Genomic DNA, 18,209 nt, shown 5'->3' on the forward strand with positions numbered 1-18,209 from the left:
TTTACTCACGCAGGGGGAGGGACATAGCGGCGGCGGCGGCGATCCCGATGCCGGCGGCGGCGTAGACGTAGGGGTTCCAGCAGCCGGCGGCGCGCTCCTTCTTGTGCGCATTCTGGTGGCCCCCGAGCGCCTGCGACTTGAGGAACTTCTTGTTGCAGAGGAGGCAAGGGAACATCCGCACCTCCTTCCCGGCGACGACGTACGCCGCTGGCGCCGCCACTTCGTCGTCCAACTCCAACTCCTCGCGGCGTCCGGGCGCCGGCGCCAGGGACAGCGTCAGGTGCGCCGCTGCAGCTGGCGATGGCGGCGACAAGGTCCGCTCCATGCAAAAGCAGCCAGTCGCCGTGCAAACTGTTCCAGGAAGAGTACCACAGCCAACAAGCTGGGCTGTGTGTAGAGTAGTTTTAGTTGTACTGGCAAATAAATTGTTGAGTCAGCTCAGTTGTCAGACCCCGGCCAATCTAGCTTGTTGGCTTTGCTAAAACTGGAGCTCAGTTGTCCAGAAGGAAGAGCTAGGACGAATGGGAGAGCAAGACGCTTTGCTAGCGGTGAGATGTGTGTGTAGTACTATTACTTCAGCTAGGTGATGGGCAATTGGACATGCAGTCCTTTTGCTCCTAGCAATAGCAAGCAGCACAAATAACAACAGAAAAGAACTCCCTAATTAAGGCTACAAGGGTTAGCAAGTACATATTTATAGGGGCAGAGAGCACTGCTATTTAAGGCCTGTTTGGTAGGGTTTCTCCACCAGCTTCTCCACTAGGTACGTATTTGTGAAGTCCTGCCAAACAGGTAAAAAGAAAATAGCTTCACCCAAGAAGCCCCCTGAAAGCCTCAAAATGACTTATACTAAAAGAAAGGAGCCCTAAAAAGTGGTTTCATTGGCTTCCGCTCCTTCCACAAATGCTAATTGTGTCTAAGATTACCCAAATTGCCACTGGAAAGCTGTTTTGCCAAACATATTTCCAAGGACATTAGCTCCATTTAAAAAGCTGATTCTCCATCATTACAAGCAAGAGCCATAGCCACTTTAGGAACTAGAGTCATGCCAAAGTTAATTCTTTGTGTTTATGACTCTTTTGTTTTGAATAGGACACTTTTCAGTGCCTATATCTCACCTAATTTCCTAGAGCTGAGAGACTGAATTAAACTTAGCTCCTTATTCCGTCTATTAGTTTGAAACACTAAGGCCATTCTCAGTGATAAGTTTCATTTAATTGTTTCCAAGGCAGCAATATCAGTTACAGTGAAATATAACTATGGATGAAATAACCACTATAATACAAAGGTTTCATTTCACGATTAAATAGGCTTATCATAGCATTTAAAGTGTTGTATGGTGTTGTGAAATGATGTCCTACTATTGCATGCACACCACCACCACCACCACCACGGGGACGGCTTGCTGCGTGCCCCTTCTCCAGTTGAGCACGTCATCCATCAACCCGTCCATGTCGCCGGCGTCGTGCTCGGTACCGCCGTTCAGGGCCGGCAAGGGGCCCCCCGTCCACCGGTCCACCAGCTCCAAGCGCCGCGCCGCGATGGCGGCGGCGCCGGAGTCCCTGTACGCCTCCCCAGCCCTGGCGCCGCCACCAGCGCCGCCGCAGTGCTGGGCGCCCGCCACGAGCGCGTACGTGGTGGGGATCGCGCTGCCGGCGGCGGCCGCCACGAGCGCGTCGAGCTCGAGCGCCGCGGCGTAGGAGGTGGCGTAGGGGTTCCAGTCGCCGCCGCCGGCGACGCGCTCCTTCTTGTGCGCGTTCTGGTGCCCGCCCAGCGCCTGCGACTTGAGGAACGTCTTGCTGCAGAACAGGCACGGGAACAGCCGCGCGCCGCCGCCGCCGCCGCCACCGCTTGCGTCGTCGGAACAGGGTGGAGCACGTTTGGAGGACTCCATGGAGATATATATCTCTACAGGATTCGATCCACAGCTGCTACTCCATAAAAGGTCTAACAAGGAGCTACTAGCATTCCCCAAATGCAAGTTCTGGATTTGCTATATTTTATTGCAACATCGGATCTAGCTGGTATCAACACAAGTGGAGGAGGAGAGCTGTGACTGTGAGTGGATGGAAGAGGCACTTATATAACTATTTATAGAAGGGAAGGACGAAGGCATCACAACTCACAAGAAGACAGTGTGACAGACAGCTACATTGTTAGCTAACAGGGGAACTTTCTCCACTTGCTCCCTAAATAAATCCTGCGTGATTTTTAAATGTTTGTTGAACTAGGTTCAGACAACCGTTGCAATATTTTTTTAAAAAAAATCGTTTTGAGGTTTCCGAAAAGCTCATGAACTTTTGAAGACTCCTGTAACATTTGCGGCGGATCGACCTTGGGCGAACCCAGGGCAAGATTTGAGTGGGTTTTTCCTAATTAAGGAAAATATCTGGTCTTGAACATTAATATCTACGACCATAAAGAAAATAAATCTGGTCACATAACCAGAAGTTACATAAATACTTAGACTCCAAACCTCAAAATGAGAAACACAAAAGACAAGAAAGAAAGAAATTAAGAAAGGAAGTTTGAAAGACTAAACTTCGAACTTCTTCTACGTCCTTCCTTCAAGCATGCTTTGGTCCTTGTGTAGTAACAAAAGTCTCACATCAGCTATCTTATTAGAAACTTTTGATGTTAGAATCGTCGACGGTCATGTGCTGCCTGGTAACCCTTGTCATCTAGAAATCACACTTAGTCGATCTCTACCATGCAAACAGATCGGGTACCACCATCGCTCCAAGCTGACCATGGTGTCTCCTTCAAGGACTCCAAGACGACGCCTTAAGAGGAGAGCAACATCAAGATGCTGTCGCCGCCCGAACCAACGAGTTGGTTCTTTGGTTTTCACCTGGATCTGTCTCTGTAAGTTGAAGTTCTCACGGCAACGCCTTCAAGAAGCTTGAGTGGGGGTTCAGCTTAAGGAAATTTAAATTTGTGAAGCTCATACGTGGTGAAAATTTGTTAATAGCCTTTGCTTCAAAAATTTGAGTGAGGGTTGTGCCCTCATCACAGGGTTGCTCGATGGCGAGGAGCACCTTGTAGATATCCTATACACCGACGATGTTGAACGTTACTGATTGAATAGTTGTAGTGTACTCCGCCAAGGCTTCATAAAATCATCATCGTGGTATGAGTGGTACGTGTTGCTACTTTTGGGCAAAAGTCGTTGCATGTAGTGTTTGGGTGTTGTTGCCGTTGTTCCTTTTCTATTTGATGTATTTCGTACAAATCTAGCTTTCTTACGGAAATACCAATCTAGCTTTTGTTCTTTTTTCAATATAATACCATAGTCATTGCGGAGAAGGACCTTAGTGGTTACACAGCATCTTAGGGTGTGTTTGGTTTTGGGATGATGTGGGTTGGGTTGGAGCCGACCCACTTTTATGGGTTGGAGCCGACCCATCCCGTGTTTGGATGAGTGGGTTGGAGCCAACCCAGTCTTTTGTTTGGTTGGAGAGATTGAGAGGGTTGGGTGGATGTCTTTTTAACACCGTTAGTTGTGGGCCCCACCTGTCAGCTGCGGGGCCCACCTGTCAGCCTCTCTTTTTTTCCTTATCTTCTTCTTCCTCCCTCACGGTCCGCTCCTGCTCATCCTCCTGGCGCGCTCCTCCTGCCCGGCCGCCGGCCCCTGCTCTCCCCACCGCCGGCTGCAGGCCTGCGCCCCCTCCCCGCCGCCGGCCTGCGCCCCCTCCCCGCCACGGGCCCCTGCTCTCCCCGCCGCTGGCCTGCGCCCCACGGCCGGCCGCCAGCGTCCCCCGCCGCTGGCCGAAGCCCCGCGCCGGCCCGAGCCTCGCGGCCGGCCACCAACGCCCCGCGCCGCCGGCTGGAGCCCCACCCTGGCTCCTCCCCACGGCAGCTCCCCTCCTTTCCGCGGCACCTCCCCGCCCGCGCCCCCTCCCCGCCATCGGCCAGAGCACCACGCCTCCTCCTCTCCCACGGAGCTCGAGCGGCCGCAGCGGCATCCAGGCGCGCCTCGCCCGCGAACGGAGACCGACGCCGTGCAAGTGGGTCGAGATGGTCCGCTCGATTTCAAGGGATCATCTCGACCCGGATCTTGGAGGAATATTCCTCTACTGGGTTGGACCCAACCCCCACCCTCTCCAACCAAACATGGGTCGAAGTGGGTCGGCTCCAACCCAACCCACTTCGACCCTAGAACCAAACACACCCTTAGTAACACTCAACTAGTTTGGGTTCGAATCCTCACAGGATGGGATCGTGTTAATAAAGAATTCCTGTAAAATTAATCGTAGTTCACGAATTCTTTAGACGAGGAGAACTCACTTCTTCTTAATGAAAAGAATGTAGGACGGTAGTATGCCACCGGTCTTTTTCTTTTCAGTGCCATAGCCACTTGTGGTAAAAAGATGTTAACCTTATTGAGGCTAGGGGTAGCTATATATAGCGAGTTGACACGGGGTCTGGTGTGTCGACACGCGTCCCCCGACCCCCGGCGGTCACCCGCTGCTGCGGCCTGAGATGATGTGGGAGTTGTGGAGCTACCATGACGTGGGGACGGAAGGAAAAGGAGACGGGAAACCCCGTCCCCGCCGGCCCGCCCTCCTGCTGCTGCTGCTTGCAACGAGTCCGCCCCAAGCAAGACTCCCGTCGCTGTTCCTTGTTCCTCGCCTCCCTTCCAGCACAGGCCAGGCGGGCCCCAGCAGACATGGGCGGCGACATCGATGGCACTTGGACCTGTTGTTGTCGTACTCGACCCGTCGTCTCCGATTATTCACCGGCGGCTCTCCTGTAGCACTGCTGGAGTGGAGAGAGGTGGTCGCTGGGCCCTGCTGGATGCCTGGATTGGATCGGAGACACCACGCATGGTTAAAGGTGGTTGGCTGCGCGGGACGGCCGCGCGGTGGCGGCCGGCAATGTAAAAGCTGGTTGCCGCCTAGCTAGCTAGCTAGCTAGCTGCCTCGGTGGTCCAGCTAGCGCTCAACGGCCAACGCCGGTAGTCGGTCCGGTCCGGTCGCCGCCGTCGGCCTGCAGAGAACGTCACGGCGGCATCAGTTCGATCTCAATCGGAACCACCGCTGGCTAGCTAGCAGGTTACGGCATCAGTCACCACTAGCTAGCGAGCACGTGTTTGGATCCTTGACTAATTTAGTAATGTTCGGATGCTAATTAGGAGGATTAAACATGAGCTAATTATAAAACTAATTGCAAAAGCTATGGGCTAATTCGCGAGACGAATCTATTAAGCCTAATTAATCCATCATTAGCAGATGGTTACTGTAGCACCACATTGTCAAATCATGAATTAATTAAGCTTAATAGATTCGTCTCGCGAATTAGCCTCCATCTGTGCAATTAATTTTGTAATTAACATATACTAGTCCATCAACCCGTACTCCCGCACGGGCTAATATTTCTAGAAGCTATTGTATTTGAAAATTATTTAGAGATTAAACTCGTAGCTAATAATAAAAATTGATAACCTACTGCTCTCTTATTTTTTCAATACGTCTACATAATACTTATATAGATAGGTACCTATCTTTATTCAGTTGTGATTGATTTTTAATTAATAATTACTCTATACACTTTTTCATCCATATTCATACTTTTTCCATTTTGTATCGCACCTCCAATCCTCCATACATTATGTTTAGCATACAAATCAATATTTTTCATCGATTCCTCACATACATGTATAAATGGTCTAAAGGGTGACACTCATCATGTGTATATACTTTAACTTAGTATTTTTATATTGACAATGACATAAATAGGTAATTTAGAATCATATATTAGTTTACTTTTTGACATTTTTGTATGATGCACATGAAGATAATTAGATTAAGATTTAGGTATTTAATTTAGGTTATTTTTAATAACAACATACGTGGGTAATATAGGTAAATTTTAGAATAACATTTTAAGTTATGCTTTATAATGATATGTATTAGTAAATTAGATGAAGATTATGGGGTTACTTTAGATTATTTTTTATAATAGCTGAGCTCGGCAATTTAGATATAGGTTTAGAGCTTATTTTTGAATATTTTCATAATTATAGTGGTGGGTAACTTTTTAGAAAATATAATAGATCAATGTCTATGATTATTAGAGTTTACAGGATTGGTGTTTAATGTTTTTTTATTTTTATGAGAATTTGTCTCTTTTTTCTAGCTTGTCTCGTGGGAACTAATGTGGAGTCTCCAATGGAAAAAATGGGACTACATTGCTAAAAAATATTACCATAAGCTACCTCTCATTTGTTAAATATTCAAACATAATATTTATATAGATATATACTTATTATCTTCATCCAATTATGATAGATTTTAGTTAGTAATTACTCTATAATATTTTCATCCACATTTATAATCTTTAACTTTTCACTTTTCATCACAGGTATGCGCTTGAATTTGTTTAATGAACCCTAAGTTTGTGATACAATTTTAACATAGAAATCTATATTCTCATCACTTCCTCTATATCTTTATAAATAGTGACACACATCATGCGTGTAGATCTTAATTATTATATCATATACCAATAGTGCAAGATATAGACGATTTGGAATCATATATTGCTGTATATTTTTAATTAAGGTTATTTGATTCAAACGTAGGGTTATCATGTTATTTTTAATAATGGCATGTGTGGGTAATATATATGCAAATTTAATGGGTTACTTTTTAAGTTTTTAAATAATAGTGGTGGTCAATTCGGTCGCAAATTAGGGGGTTATTTTAAATATTGTTTATAATGGCATAAGTGGGTAATTTTGATGAAGATTAGGGGTTGCTTTAGTTTATTTTATATAATGGTATAGGTGGGTAATTTATATATAGATTTAGGGGTTACTTTAGACTATTTTCATAATGGCATAGGTGGGTAATTTTTTAGAAAATATAATAGATCCGATGGCTATGATGATTTGAATCTATCGATTGATGGTCGGATGTTTTGCTTTTTTATCAGAATTTCTCTCTTTTTATAGAGTGTCCACCTAGGAATCCTAGGTGGCTTCACCTGGAGGCTTCAAAAGGAGCCTCCAATTAGTAATAGTAAGATTTAATACTTCTAATTAGTATCCAAACATCCGATGTGATAGGAGCTAAAGTCTAGCCCATAGGAAACAAACACCCTCTAACTCTACATCGCTGGAAAGACTGCCTTTTTTCTCCCCTCCTGTTTGACAAAAGATGCCCTTATACCTGATTTATTTATATTAAGCAAGATATATATGAACCAATACGGAATAATAGATCGTGCCATTACAAATGACAAATTCAACAAAGCTTTCTTGGATTTCTATGGAAGGGTGGATGAACAAATTAAGAACCATCCAACAAAAATGGCAACGAACCAACACGAGAAAGATACACCATTATGACCATCTTTCTTTTAGAGGCATTAGTTATGACCATCTTTTGTGAAGAAAAAGACACAGACTGCTCTTCGAGTCGCCTTGGATCATCGAATGTAACCAACGTTCTCACTCAGTCGGCATGTTGTGCATGCATGTTTCGGCCCAGACACCTACTGCTTTGGGCTGGGCAGATCTATAGCTTCATATATTTTTTCCCCCTTTTGGCGAGGCAAAAGCCCAATTAGGTCGATGGGCCCAAACATGTGGCGACTAAGTTGATGGGTAGAGTACAGACACCGAACTTTTTCTTAGAACATGCACGCGTTAATAATTTTGAAAGGAGAAAAATAAAAGAACCGCATGACTAATAAAGCAACGAAGGTTCCTCAAAAAAATAAAGCAAAAAGGTGCCAAAAGCCAGCAACAGCTTGCGTCCGTGCGACCGCCGGCGTGATGTCAACGAAAAGCTATTGGCCTAACACACTAGTATTGCCTAGCATGTTACGTGACACTGAGAGTAGTGACGCGCCGCCGACGAACGCGCCGGCCGTCACGCCGCCACCCGCCGACTCGGAACAGAGAATAGAGATAACGATAACGGATGCAAGCGTGCTCCCTCCGCCTCTGAATAACTGTCGTTTTTAGTATCCGTATCGCAAATTTAACTAGATTTATAGAAAATATATACACCATTTGTATCTTCAAATAAATTTATTAAAAAACTAGATTCAAATATATCTATCTAAGGATATTTATTGTATATCATAAATATTAATATTTTTTTATATCTATTTAGTCGTATATCATAAATATTAATATTTTTTTATATCTATTTAGTCAAAGTTGTTTCTCGGGAAGCGAAAACGACAGTTATTTAAGGAGGAGGAGGAGGGAGTATATGATTGCAACGGGTAGCGCGCCGGCCGGGGCTCCGGGCTGTGTGTGACGACGACCGGTCGCCATTGGTCCGGTCACGGCCGCCGCACAGGTGTTGGCCGCCGGAGCCGGGGACCGGGCCGCCCGAGCGCTCCCGTCGACGAGCCATGCGCGCCTGCGCGCGCGCGCGTATTATTTGTTCCAACACGATCGATCGGATAACGAGAGGAGTCGCCATCGATGAGTTGATTGTTGACTGAACAAGACAAGCACCAGCAGCTCTCCTCTCCTGTTGCGACCGACCAAAACAATCCATTATTCATTTTGGCTTTACAGATACATAACCTTTACTAAGGATCTAGATGTATATATGTTTAGATACGTAGTAAAAATTATGTATCTAGAAAAATTAAAATAAATATTAATTTGGGATGGAGAGAGTAGATGTCAAAAACATCTGGTTTCAGATTTGTCATGAGTCAAATTATTTTTATGTTTGAACATTGATAATCTTGCACTTGCAGCATGTTAGGTTAGGGCGTCTTACTCTAGTACTCTCTCCGTTACAAATTACAGGTCATTTTAGTTTTTCCCGTCTTCATAGATTTTCCTATGTAACTAGATATATATGCTACGTGCATATAAAAAAATATGTATCTATAAATGCAAAAACAATCTGCAAGTTGGAACGGAGGTAGTAGTATATATCATCTAGCTCAATTAAGCGACCTTGATCAACCAAACTTATGGAACTTAACCACCTGCCTACCTTCCTTGAAGAATCTGCACAGCTACGACTAGCCCCCGACATCTTAATTTCGAAAAGCGAGGACAAGGGCAGGCCAGGCTACGCACATATCTTTTGCACGCAGGCACAGATATGAGTATATGACTATCGACAAGAGCTCTAGGTAACTAAAGCTAACTATCAACAAGCTGGTGACTATCCATTATAATTGGGCTAGCGGAATTACACTACTTGCGCGCTAGCTAGGCAACACGAAATATCTATACCGGCCGGCCTACAGCCTAATAACCTACGCTAAAATCCACCCATTTTGTTCTTTAAATTATATAAGTCACTTTATTTTTACCTATACCTGAGCATTTTTCGAGCCATGCTAGGCTCGAGCCGAGCCCAAAAGTAGTCCGGTTCATTTTGGGTTGAAAATTTATGCCCATGATAGTCCATGAACGTTGTTTGGCCGAGTTTACAGGCTAGGCTCGGGGGTTTTCCGTTTGTTTTCGTTGAAAAATAAATGAAATTAATTGTTTGGGTGAGCTTGGCCTGGGCTGATTTTTTTTTCAGGTTTGGTTTTCACCGACAATATCCAGTCCGTCATTTAGCGTGGGCGAGCCACCCGCCTAGCTCGGGTCAGGTCAGTCCGAGCTCGTAATGCTCATGTCTAGTTTTATCTCACGTCAAAATTCTCTAAGTTTTTAGGGAAAAAATATATCATCAACTACCATACCAAATTAGTTAATGGAATCCACCATAAGCATATATTGATGCTGCATTTATAACTTGATCAAATTAATTAGACAAGTTTGATTGAGGATAAAAATAAAGTAAAGTGTTATTTCAAACTGGTTGCGAACTTTAAACATGTAAGTATGTGTTTGTAACTCGGACTCTAAAATACCGTGGCACGATCGATCGATGTACGTACTCGCATTCAGAAATGTATACCCTTCAAACCGCGAGCATGTGGCGAGATCGTATGGTGCTTTAACAAGTGTCGTCGCGGCGGGAATGAAATCGCTGGCTCATCGGTTAAGTGCCGGGGCCCACACCGCACAAGACGCATCCAAGTCGTCAGGTGGTGCGCCGTAGGTAGCCATCACCCGTCGTCGATCAGGCAGAGCCGCAGAGCAAACAAAACGAGACGGCTAGCTGCAACGTGGACGGCGCGGAAGCCGACCATTCCCGACAGGGAGGGAGACATGCAGCTGGGGCGATGGCCAACGGTCCCCCGGCCATCTGATGGAGCTGACCTGGCACCTCCTCGCGCGCCGCCATGTGGACCAGTCACCAGTACGAGCACTAGCTCGATCGATCGATCCTTTTGCTTTTGGCTCCATATTTCCGTCGTGCTCGATCGATGATCAGCAGACAGACGTACAGGTCCAATCAGTCTAACCTACCTTAGGACTAGGAGGGAGTGTTGGTCAAATACTCAACCTTAGATAGCTCCAACAGGTGAGAAAGAAGGCACGACCAACTGAAACAATAATGCCTTCTCTAGCTATATGACTAGATGGCGATCCAATTTGTTCGTCTCTGACTCTGACGTGTCACACATGTCCAAGAAATTTGGTTGAGAGCGCTGACGCCGCAACACGCGTGCCCGAACGATCGATCTCCATCCCAGTGACCACTCGAGCGAATGGGACGTACGATGAGTTTTTCTTTCCTTTTTTTCCGAACGAAAACCTAGTAGGTAGCAATTGTTGCATTGGGTGCATGGTTATCATCTATCATGAGTTGGGCATGCATGCAGTACACATACATATGCATGGACCAACCTACGACATGCATGAATGTGGTGGACTGGTACAGTAAGTACCAACTATATTCATGCATCAGTATGTGCAACGTGTGTTGAAATTAGCTAGTCACAATGCAACAAGGTCCCAAAATGAGCCATAGACGTACTAGTAAAGCTAGTGTGGTACACGTGTCCAGGCAGGGAAGCTGCCAAATGCCGCAGCTCGAGCTCTACATAGTGCGGGCGGCGGCCACCACCACGCCATATCGTCGGTCGATTCGTCGTCGCCTTGGATCGGTCCGTGGCACTACCTGCGGTGCGGTCCACACGGTGCCTCAGCTCTAGCTCCTAGCCCAACACGTGTCGCTAGCGGCCGGTGACATGTATGTGTACGTCTGCATCGACCAGACAACACCTGGACGGACCTGGGTGCCTATCCGTGTCCTACGTGTGTGCGTTCGTCCAGATGTGCGTTTGCGATTCACACGTGCACCAAAGAAAATCACACGCAACGCAACCGACGGCAGCAGTGGCGGAGCTACATGGTGGCCAAAGGTGGGCCATGCCTGCCTCCCCCCCCCCCCCCCTGCTTTGGAGAAATTTTGCATGGATGCATATGCATGCATGCCTACACCTTCTGGTGCTCGCTCTCATGTGGCTTTTAACTGCTAGTAAGCTTACGCAGTTCATTTGCCGATTCTCCTTAAGCCTTTGACATATTTGATTGCTTTCTCATACTAGTTCTAATATTTGAAAGCAGTTAATTTGTTTAGCTTTACATAATATTGCATGGAGTTATGTAGCTGTTGAGATCATCCTTTAACTTCAATCCTAGCTCCGCCGCTGGACGGCAGCAAGCATCGATCAGCCAGTCAGGGGTTGTTATAGGTGGGCTGTGCACTGCATGGATCTTGCCCAGATCCTCATCTCAAGAAATTAGCAGGACAGGCAGCAGGTTACTGGCCACCTCGGCCAAACTGCATGCTTCCGTCGACCAACCAACTCACACTGGCATACTGCATGCATATCTCTCGTTTGCCAACGTGTCTGACACATCTCCTGTAGAATTGGTGGGAAATTCGCTGTCGCTACTTTGTGGTTTCTGATTTGTTTAATTTTTATGAGACGGGTACCCAAATTATTTGTTTTGATTTTTCTAGATGCATAGCTTTTCACATGCACCTATATATATTAGATCTAGATATATAGCAAAAGTTATATATCTAGAAAGTCAAAACGAATAGTAATTTAGGATGGAGGGAGTACTTAGTACGGAGGGAGTACTTAGTGTACACTAGCTAGAATTATATATTGTCGGTTGATGACGTATCTAGGGCCTGCTGGATCTATACTTCTTTTGTCAAGCACATATGCATTTACTACAAAACGTGCATAAAAATCATCGCGTAACTGAGTAACAGGATAACACACAGCAAATGATCAATCGCATTACGCAGCAGATCAGGCGACTGTGCCGGAGAAATGTGTACGACGTAAGCACTAGATATTGTCCAGATTCCCAGCTCATGTCGTCACCTGGGCCCAACTCTCTCTAGCTCTCCCGTGTCGACAAACAAACATTTTCAACGGCTACAATTCCCATTCTTACCGTCAAATCGGTGCTTTGATCTTCTTCTTCCACTGATTTTTGCGTGATGGACTTGCTAGACACATATTGACGAACGTCCCTGTCATTGTAAAAACAGAATGTGTAGTCCTTGGACAAGTTCAAAAGCTAGAGCTAGTGCAAGCATGTCTGCAATAGCCCATTGACGAAGGCAGCCATGCATTCCTTTTAACCTTTTTCAAGTCAATAAACTCAATATGCTGCAGGCATCCACTAGTTTCTAGTCAAATTAGGCAACAAGGAAAGCTAGCTGATAGTTGCATTGCTTGCCTGGATGCAAATCCTCCACGTTGACTTGAAGTAGACTAACTCTGATCCGATCCGACACGTTTGGAAGGTAACGTCGTATCTAGCTGTCTTATAATCTCGATCACCAGGGAGTCGTCATACCGTGCAAAACTCTGGTTAGTTCTCCAAGCGTGTGAGCTGCTCTCATGCCTAAGACGACGCCATGTAATCATCGCTGTAAAGATGATATCAAAGATACTTCGATCTCCATCTCTACCTTGCATTAGTCGTCCATTTTTCCAATGTACGTTGCACTTGCACCACAGCCACAGGCAGTGTATCACGGGTGCTACAAAATCTAGATAGTGCACCCCGGGCGAAGATCTGAATCGATGTAGAAATCATATTCAGTATCGTCGATGTAAGTTGACACGACACGACACTCCTTCCGTATCAAATTATAGGTCATTTTATGATCTGTAGATTCATAATTTTTGCTACGTATCTAGACATAATATATATATAGATACATAGCAAAAACTATTAACATAGAAAATACCAAAACGACTACAATTTGAGACGGATGAAGTAGGTCATTGACACGGTTTTCAATATATGTCACCTTGACCAGCAACATATGTAAAAGTATAGCCTCTAAAATGGATAGATATTTTGCAAAGGTATTTTCTATAATAAGCCTAGTATAAGGTCAATCCATATCAAACTTTGTACATTGATGGCCAAAGTGGGAAAAAGGTTTCACTTAATTAGGATAAAACTAGATGAACTTGTATATGTGGTCGAAGACTGTACTCCTCCATCCCATATTACTTTTCACTTTAGGTTTGTCTTATATCAAACTTGTCAAATTTTGACCAAACTTAATTATAGAAAAATATAATAATATCTACCATGCCAAATAAATTCACTATCAAAAGTGGATTCAATAAAAGCAAGTTGGTACGTATTAAAGATGTTACCAGGCCATATCCCAAATTAATAAACTTGATCAAAGCTATAAAAAGTTTGCAAAATAAATAGTAACCAGGGACTGAGAGAATATTTAGAAAAAAGTGCAGCCAAAACCACTTATACGTCAACACCAACATGTAACAAAACTAGGGTCGAAACGAGACTGTAGGAAAAATAAGTGGTATTTCGAGTTTAAAGGGTCCAGTATTTTGCATTTGTAGTCGAGTAACAAAAATTAGACTTTCATGATAGGTGAGAGTGGCAAAAAAGAAAACTTCGGGTGCGTTTGGTAGAGCTCCCAAAGCTGATTTTCTGCTGAATCCAGCAGGAGCTCTGCTAAACAGTTTTTTAGAGAGAAATGATTCTCCGCTGATCATGTGAAGTGATTCTCTGAAATGAACTAAGAGGCTGAGAGCTGAAAAAAGTAGCTTCTTCTGAGTCTCCATCCTATTTTTAAGAATTTATGCTAGAGAATTAAAGAGAATCACTTTCAGCCATAGAAACACTTCTCCTATAAAGAATCAGAATCAGAATCAGATAAACCTCTACCAAACAGGTTCTTCCTTTCCTCTTTCTCAAGCTTGACCATCAAGGCCCATTGGGTTGTTTTACCCGCTCGGGCCAATCACAGCCCTAATTGTGTGGGTTTACTAGCTACTCCCGACGAGACGTTGATCATACTACTGATTAGCCTATTGTTAGTATACCGGTGGGACCCACGCACCGGCAGGATTACGCGGGAAACACCAGAGAGGTGCGCATTCCACGTGTAGAATTGACGTACGTGTCAGGCGACCACAGGCAGGCCCGACCCACCTGAATTTCCCAGCTCGTTGCCTTCTCGGAAGCTACCAGCTTCTTTTCAGTTTCTTTTTGTTGGGACGCTTGGCTGGATCCCAGGAAGCTGCAGCTCAGCTGATAGCTCCACTCCACTCGGGGGAGTCGGAGCAGGAGCCAGTCGTTTCTCGTTATATTCCACCACGTGTCCCATCGCCTGACGTCACGGCCTGGCTGCTGATTGTGTACTGTCAGCTGGATTAGCCAAGATTCTGTGAGCTCGACACACTTGCTTGATACTGTTGCTGTGAGAGTGAGGTGATGACGACCACGGTCGCGACCTAACCCTGGCCATCGTATCCACACGTAATTAATTTGGTCTAGGACGACCCAGTCGTCTGCGATTAATTTCTTTTGCAATTTAGTATCATCGATTTGTACAATAAAAAAAGGAAATGATACTGGATTCGAAGATATTTCAGAGACAAACCTGTTGAATTACTTTTTATACGCAATAGATGCGTATAATCTTGACTGATCGTACTGTTGGTCAGAACCTATGAAATTTGATTAAATCTAATGCGCCTTGTAAATTAAAATAAAGAAGCCGTACACGCGCCTTCATTTGTACTGAACCTTTAGACCTAAAGCAATGTAAATCGACAGAAAAAAAAAATAAAGTTCAGGGATACTCTGTTTTCCACCCACCAATCAACGCACACAGAAATATTGCGGTCACGGTATGTTTGCCAATGCCACCACCCATCACTTCTGCCCCCTGCTGAAGCCACCAATGCAACTTATTTTCAGAAAAAAAAAAAACAAGAAGCTACCAACTGCCACGGTACGGTGGACACTACATATGCTAACCCTAGTTTCCAACCTTAGCAAAACTAACCTTGGTTTTTCAAGGAAAAAAAAATGATGGCAAAGGCTGGTGATCGGATGACGTGTGCTCCGACACACCGTTTTGGGCAAGCAAGCAGAAGCAATTTTGCAAGCAGAGCAGCAGTGGCCTGTCACCATCCTGCCCAGCTTATTAATTAGCTTAATTAATCCATTGATTAATATTGTTTATTAAGCAAAAGGACAGTGACTGCTGACTAGCTAGTGGCGACGTCAGGCGGAGCTCGTAGCTGGGCCTAGGAAAGGTCACTGCGAAAACGGCACGATTCCGCGTTGAAACGGTCTGATGGAAAGTCAGCAGGGATTATTTCTCCGACACCTTTCTTTCTTTCTTTCTTTGGTGTGTGTATATGTGCGCGGTCGGTGCATGGGGTGGTGAAACGCCGGGCGCCCTGGGCCCGACACGTGCACGGCGTACGTGGACGCCTCCCATTCGACGGGGACGTGCCTGCCCGTGCGTTGCTGCCACGGCCAAACCCTACTCCATCCGTGCACTAGCTAGCCAGCCCACAAAGAAGATGAAACGGAGCAGTCAGCGTGCAAGGTTGTTATCGGTGATCCTTTGCCTTTTGGTGATGGGATCCACACGGCTTCAACTCAGTCATGAGGTCAGGCTAGGGCGAGCTGAAGCCATCAGCCATGGAACTTAGGGCACACCTTGACGAAGGATAGCTTGGAGAAGCAGAGGTCAAAAGCCTCTCAGATGAAGGTTTATGTAGTGGTGAGCCGGCCGGATCGGATCTCTCGGGTCTCGACCGCCCTAGCTAGCTACGGTTGGGCACAAAGGGGACCTTTGTTGCACTCCTGGCTGATGGAGCCGGCACAAAGTTTCTGCCGCCCAAGAATAGATGCGGGATCTATTCCCTATTAACAAACATTAAAAAATACATTTCTTTAGTCACATTACATTTCTTGCATATCAATTTTTATGTTGAGTTGGGACAAAAGCACGCAGACATCCCTGTTATGGAAGCTTTTTTTAGCACTTTAGTTTTGAGCTATCAAGCTTGGAGATCCTTGGCACGAATAAAATCCTTCAAAATCATAGGTTGTTTTATATTATCCTAAATCAATTTTTTTCTAGCTTTGATCAAATTTATAGAAAAATATGTTAATATTTACGATACAACATAAATGCAATATTAAAATATATGTCTTGATCTACCTAGTGCGGATTGTTTGATGTCGTAGATATTTATGCATTTTTATAAACATGAAAAAGTAAACAATTTTGATTTATGATAAAATTAAAGAGACTTATAATTTGCAAATGGATGGAATACTAATTAAAACAGATGTTACTTAAGACTCTAATACCCTGATTTATATTAAAAATCGTGACAAAAAAACTAGTAATGCGCCCAAATTTAGATGTTGGATTCCTACCCAATAATTAGAATACGTTTTTAGCAATTTATAGAAACGGAACAAATTTATGAGAAATCAGCAACTAACAACATAAACCCTGTTGAGCCACAAACAATTTTCCGGTGGATCAACACAGGGGGAGAGTTCAACAAAGCGGAAAAAAGCAGCACAACCGCACATTTTGTTTTAGCAGTGGTGGGATGATATATTGAGCGCAAGATCATAGTACGACACGGCATGCCATGGTGTCTTCTTTCTATCCAAATTCCTGCCAGATCCACCACTTTCAACTCCATCTCCGATAATATTGAGCTTCTCCAAAGATTAAGGGATTTTCGAGTTAGGGGGTGAGAATTTTTAATTTTGAGGAAGGTCGGTAGTCGGACTCCAGACTGCGAGATGAGAAGGGCGCTATGCTTGAATAGTACTCGCTTGAATAACTTGCCGTAGGTCGCAAGGGCGGATCTGCGACTAGGACCATCCAGGACGTGGCCCTAGTCGTGGCCCAACGAGCTAAATAAAATCAATAGAATTTGAATGAGCTGATTAAATGAGCTAAACAAGTGAGGAAGCAAGTAAAAGACTAAGTTAGTTTGTAAGGAGGTGTTCCACCGTGGATTAAAGTTTGGACTAAAATTTACACTTTTAGTCCTAAACACCCAAACAGGTGAACTAAAGTTTGAACTAAAGCCTTTAGTCCTCTAGTCCACAAAACTGGACTAAAGTGGACTAAAAGGTGTTGGGAACACCCCTGCCCCTCATTTACTACCCTCCCTCCCACCCAACCTCCCTCCCGCCCACCGCCGTCGCTGCTCGCCGCCCTCTCGTCCGCCGCCGTCGCCGCCTGCCGCCTCCCTCTCAGCCCCGCCACCCTCCCGTCAGCCCCCGCCATCACCGCCTCACCACCCTCCCACCTGCCGCCGCTGCCCCCGACCTTGACGGCGCCGGCGAGCCGGAGGACCTCCGCCGCGGTTTCTCCGGCTGGTCCGCTCCCGTCGTCGTGGATCTAGGCAGCTCTTCTGCATGAGGATGTCCTTGGCATGCTCCTGCACGGACGAGGCGACCTCCACCTCGGAGGCAGCGGCATCGGCGGGGAGGGCCTCGGTGCTGCGGATCTGGTGTGGGCTGAGGTGGCGGACGCGGAGGATGGTGACGACGGTAGTGGTGAGGGGCGTGAGGTTTGTGGGGTTCGGGTTGGGGCCTGGGAGACGGTAGGAGAAGTGAGATGGAGTGAAGGGGCTGCACATCTTTCGGCGACTTGCATCACGACAGTGGTGGGTAAAGGGGTGCAGGGTTTGGGAGGAAGGGAGATGGAGGAAAGTACATCTTTTGACGACCTGCATCTTGGAGCCCCCGTTTGGGGGTACTTCGAACGAAGGCCGCCCTTTGGAGTGAACCGGTCTCAGAAAATTTTTGCGGCCATGCAAGAAGAATGCTCTTGCCCGCCCTTGAGAGGAAAGTAGGTGTGGTAGGGGTATCTCCAAGGATATGTTTGGGAAAGGAGAGATGTTAAAAAAGGGGTTCTTTTTTATTCTCCAACACACACCTTTAAAGGCTCATTGAAACTCAAACTCGTGAAACTGGGTACCCTAACGGTTTAGTCCCCATAGGAAACGGTAGGGAGTACCTAGCGTACAAA

General features: G+C 45.6%; 2 protein-coding genes across 2 annotated transcripts; both read right to left on the minus strand.

Annotated features, from left to right (window-relative positions):
• Position 1: 1 nt before the first annotated feature.
• Positions 2-325, minus strand: LOC101756434 (zinc finger protein 7). The gene has a single exon (XM_004958893.1). It carries the CDS (start codon positions 323-325, stop codon positions 2-4), a length of 324 nt encoding a protein of 107 aa, XP_004958950.1.
• An 878-nt stretch (positions 326-1,203) lies between these two features.
• On the minus strand, positions 1,204-1,976 carry LOC101756834 (zinc finger protein GIS3). The gene has a single exon (XM_004958894.2). The coding sequence runs from the start codon at positions 1,892-1,894 to the stop codon at positions 1,361-1,363; it is 534 nt and encodes a 177-aa protein (XP_004958951.1). The 5' UTR covers positions 1,895-1,976; the 3' UTR covers positions 1,204-1,360.
• Positions 1,977-18,209: the final 16,233 nt, after the last annotated feature.

Source organism: Setaria italica, chromosome II (assembly GCF_000263155.2).
Source record: "Setaria italica strain Yugu1 chromosome II, Setaria_italica_v2.0, whole genome shotgun sequence".
Lineage (NCBI taxonomy): Eukaryota > Viridiplantae > Streptophyta > Magnoliopsida > Poales > Poaceae > Setaria > Setaria italica.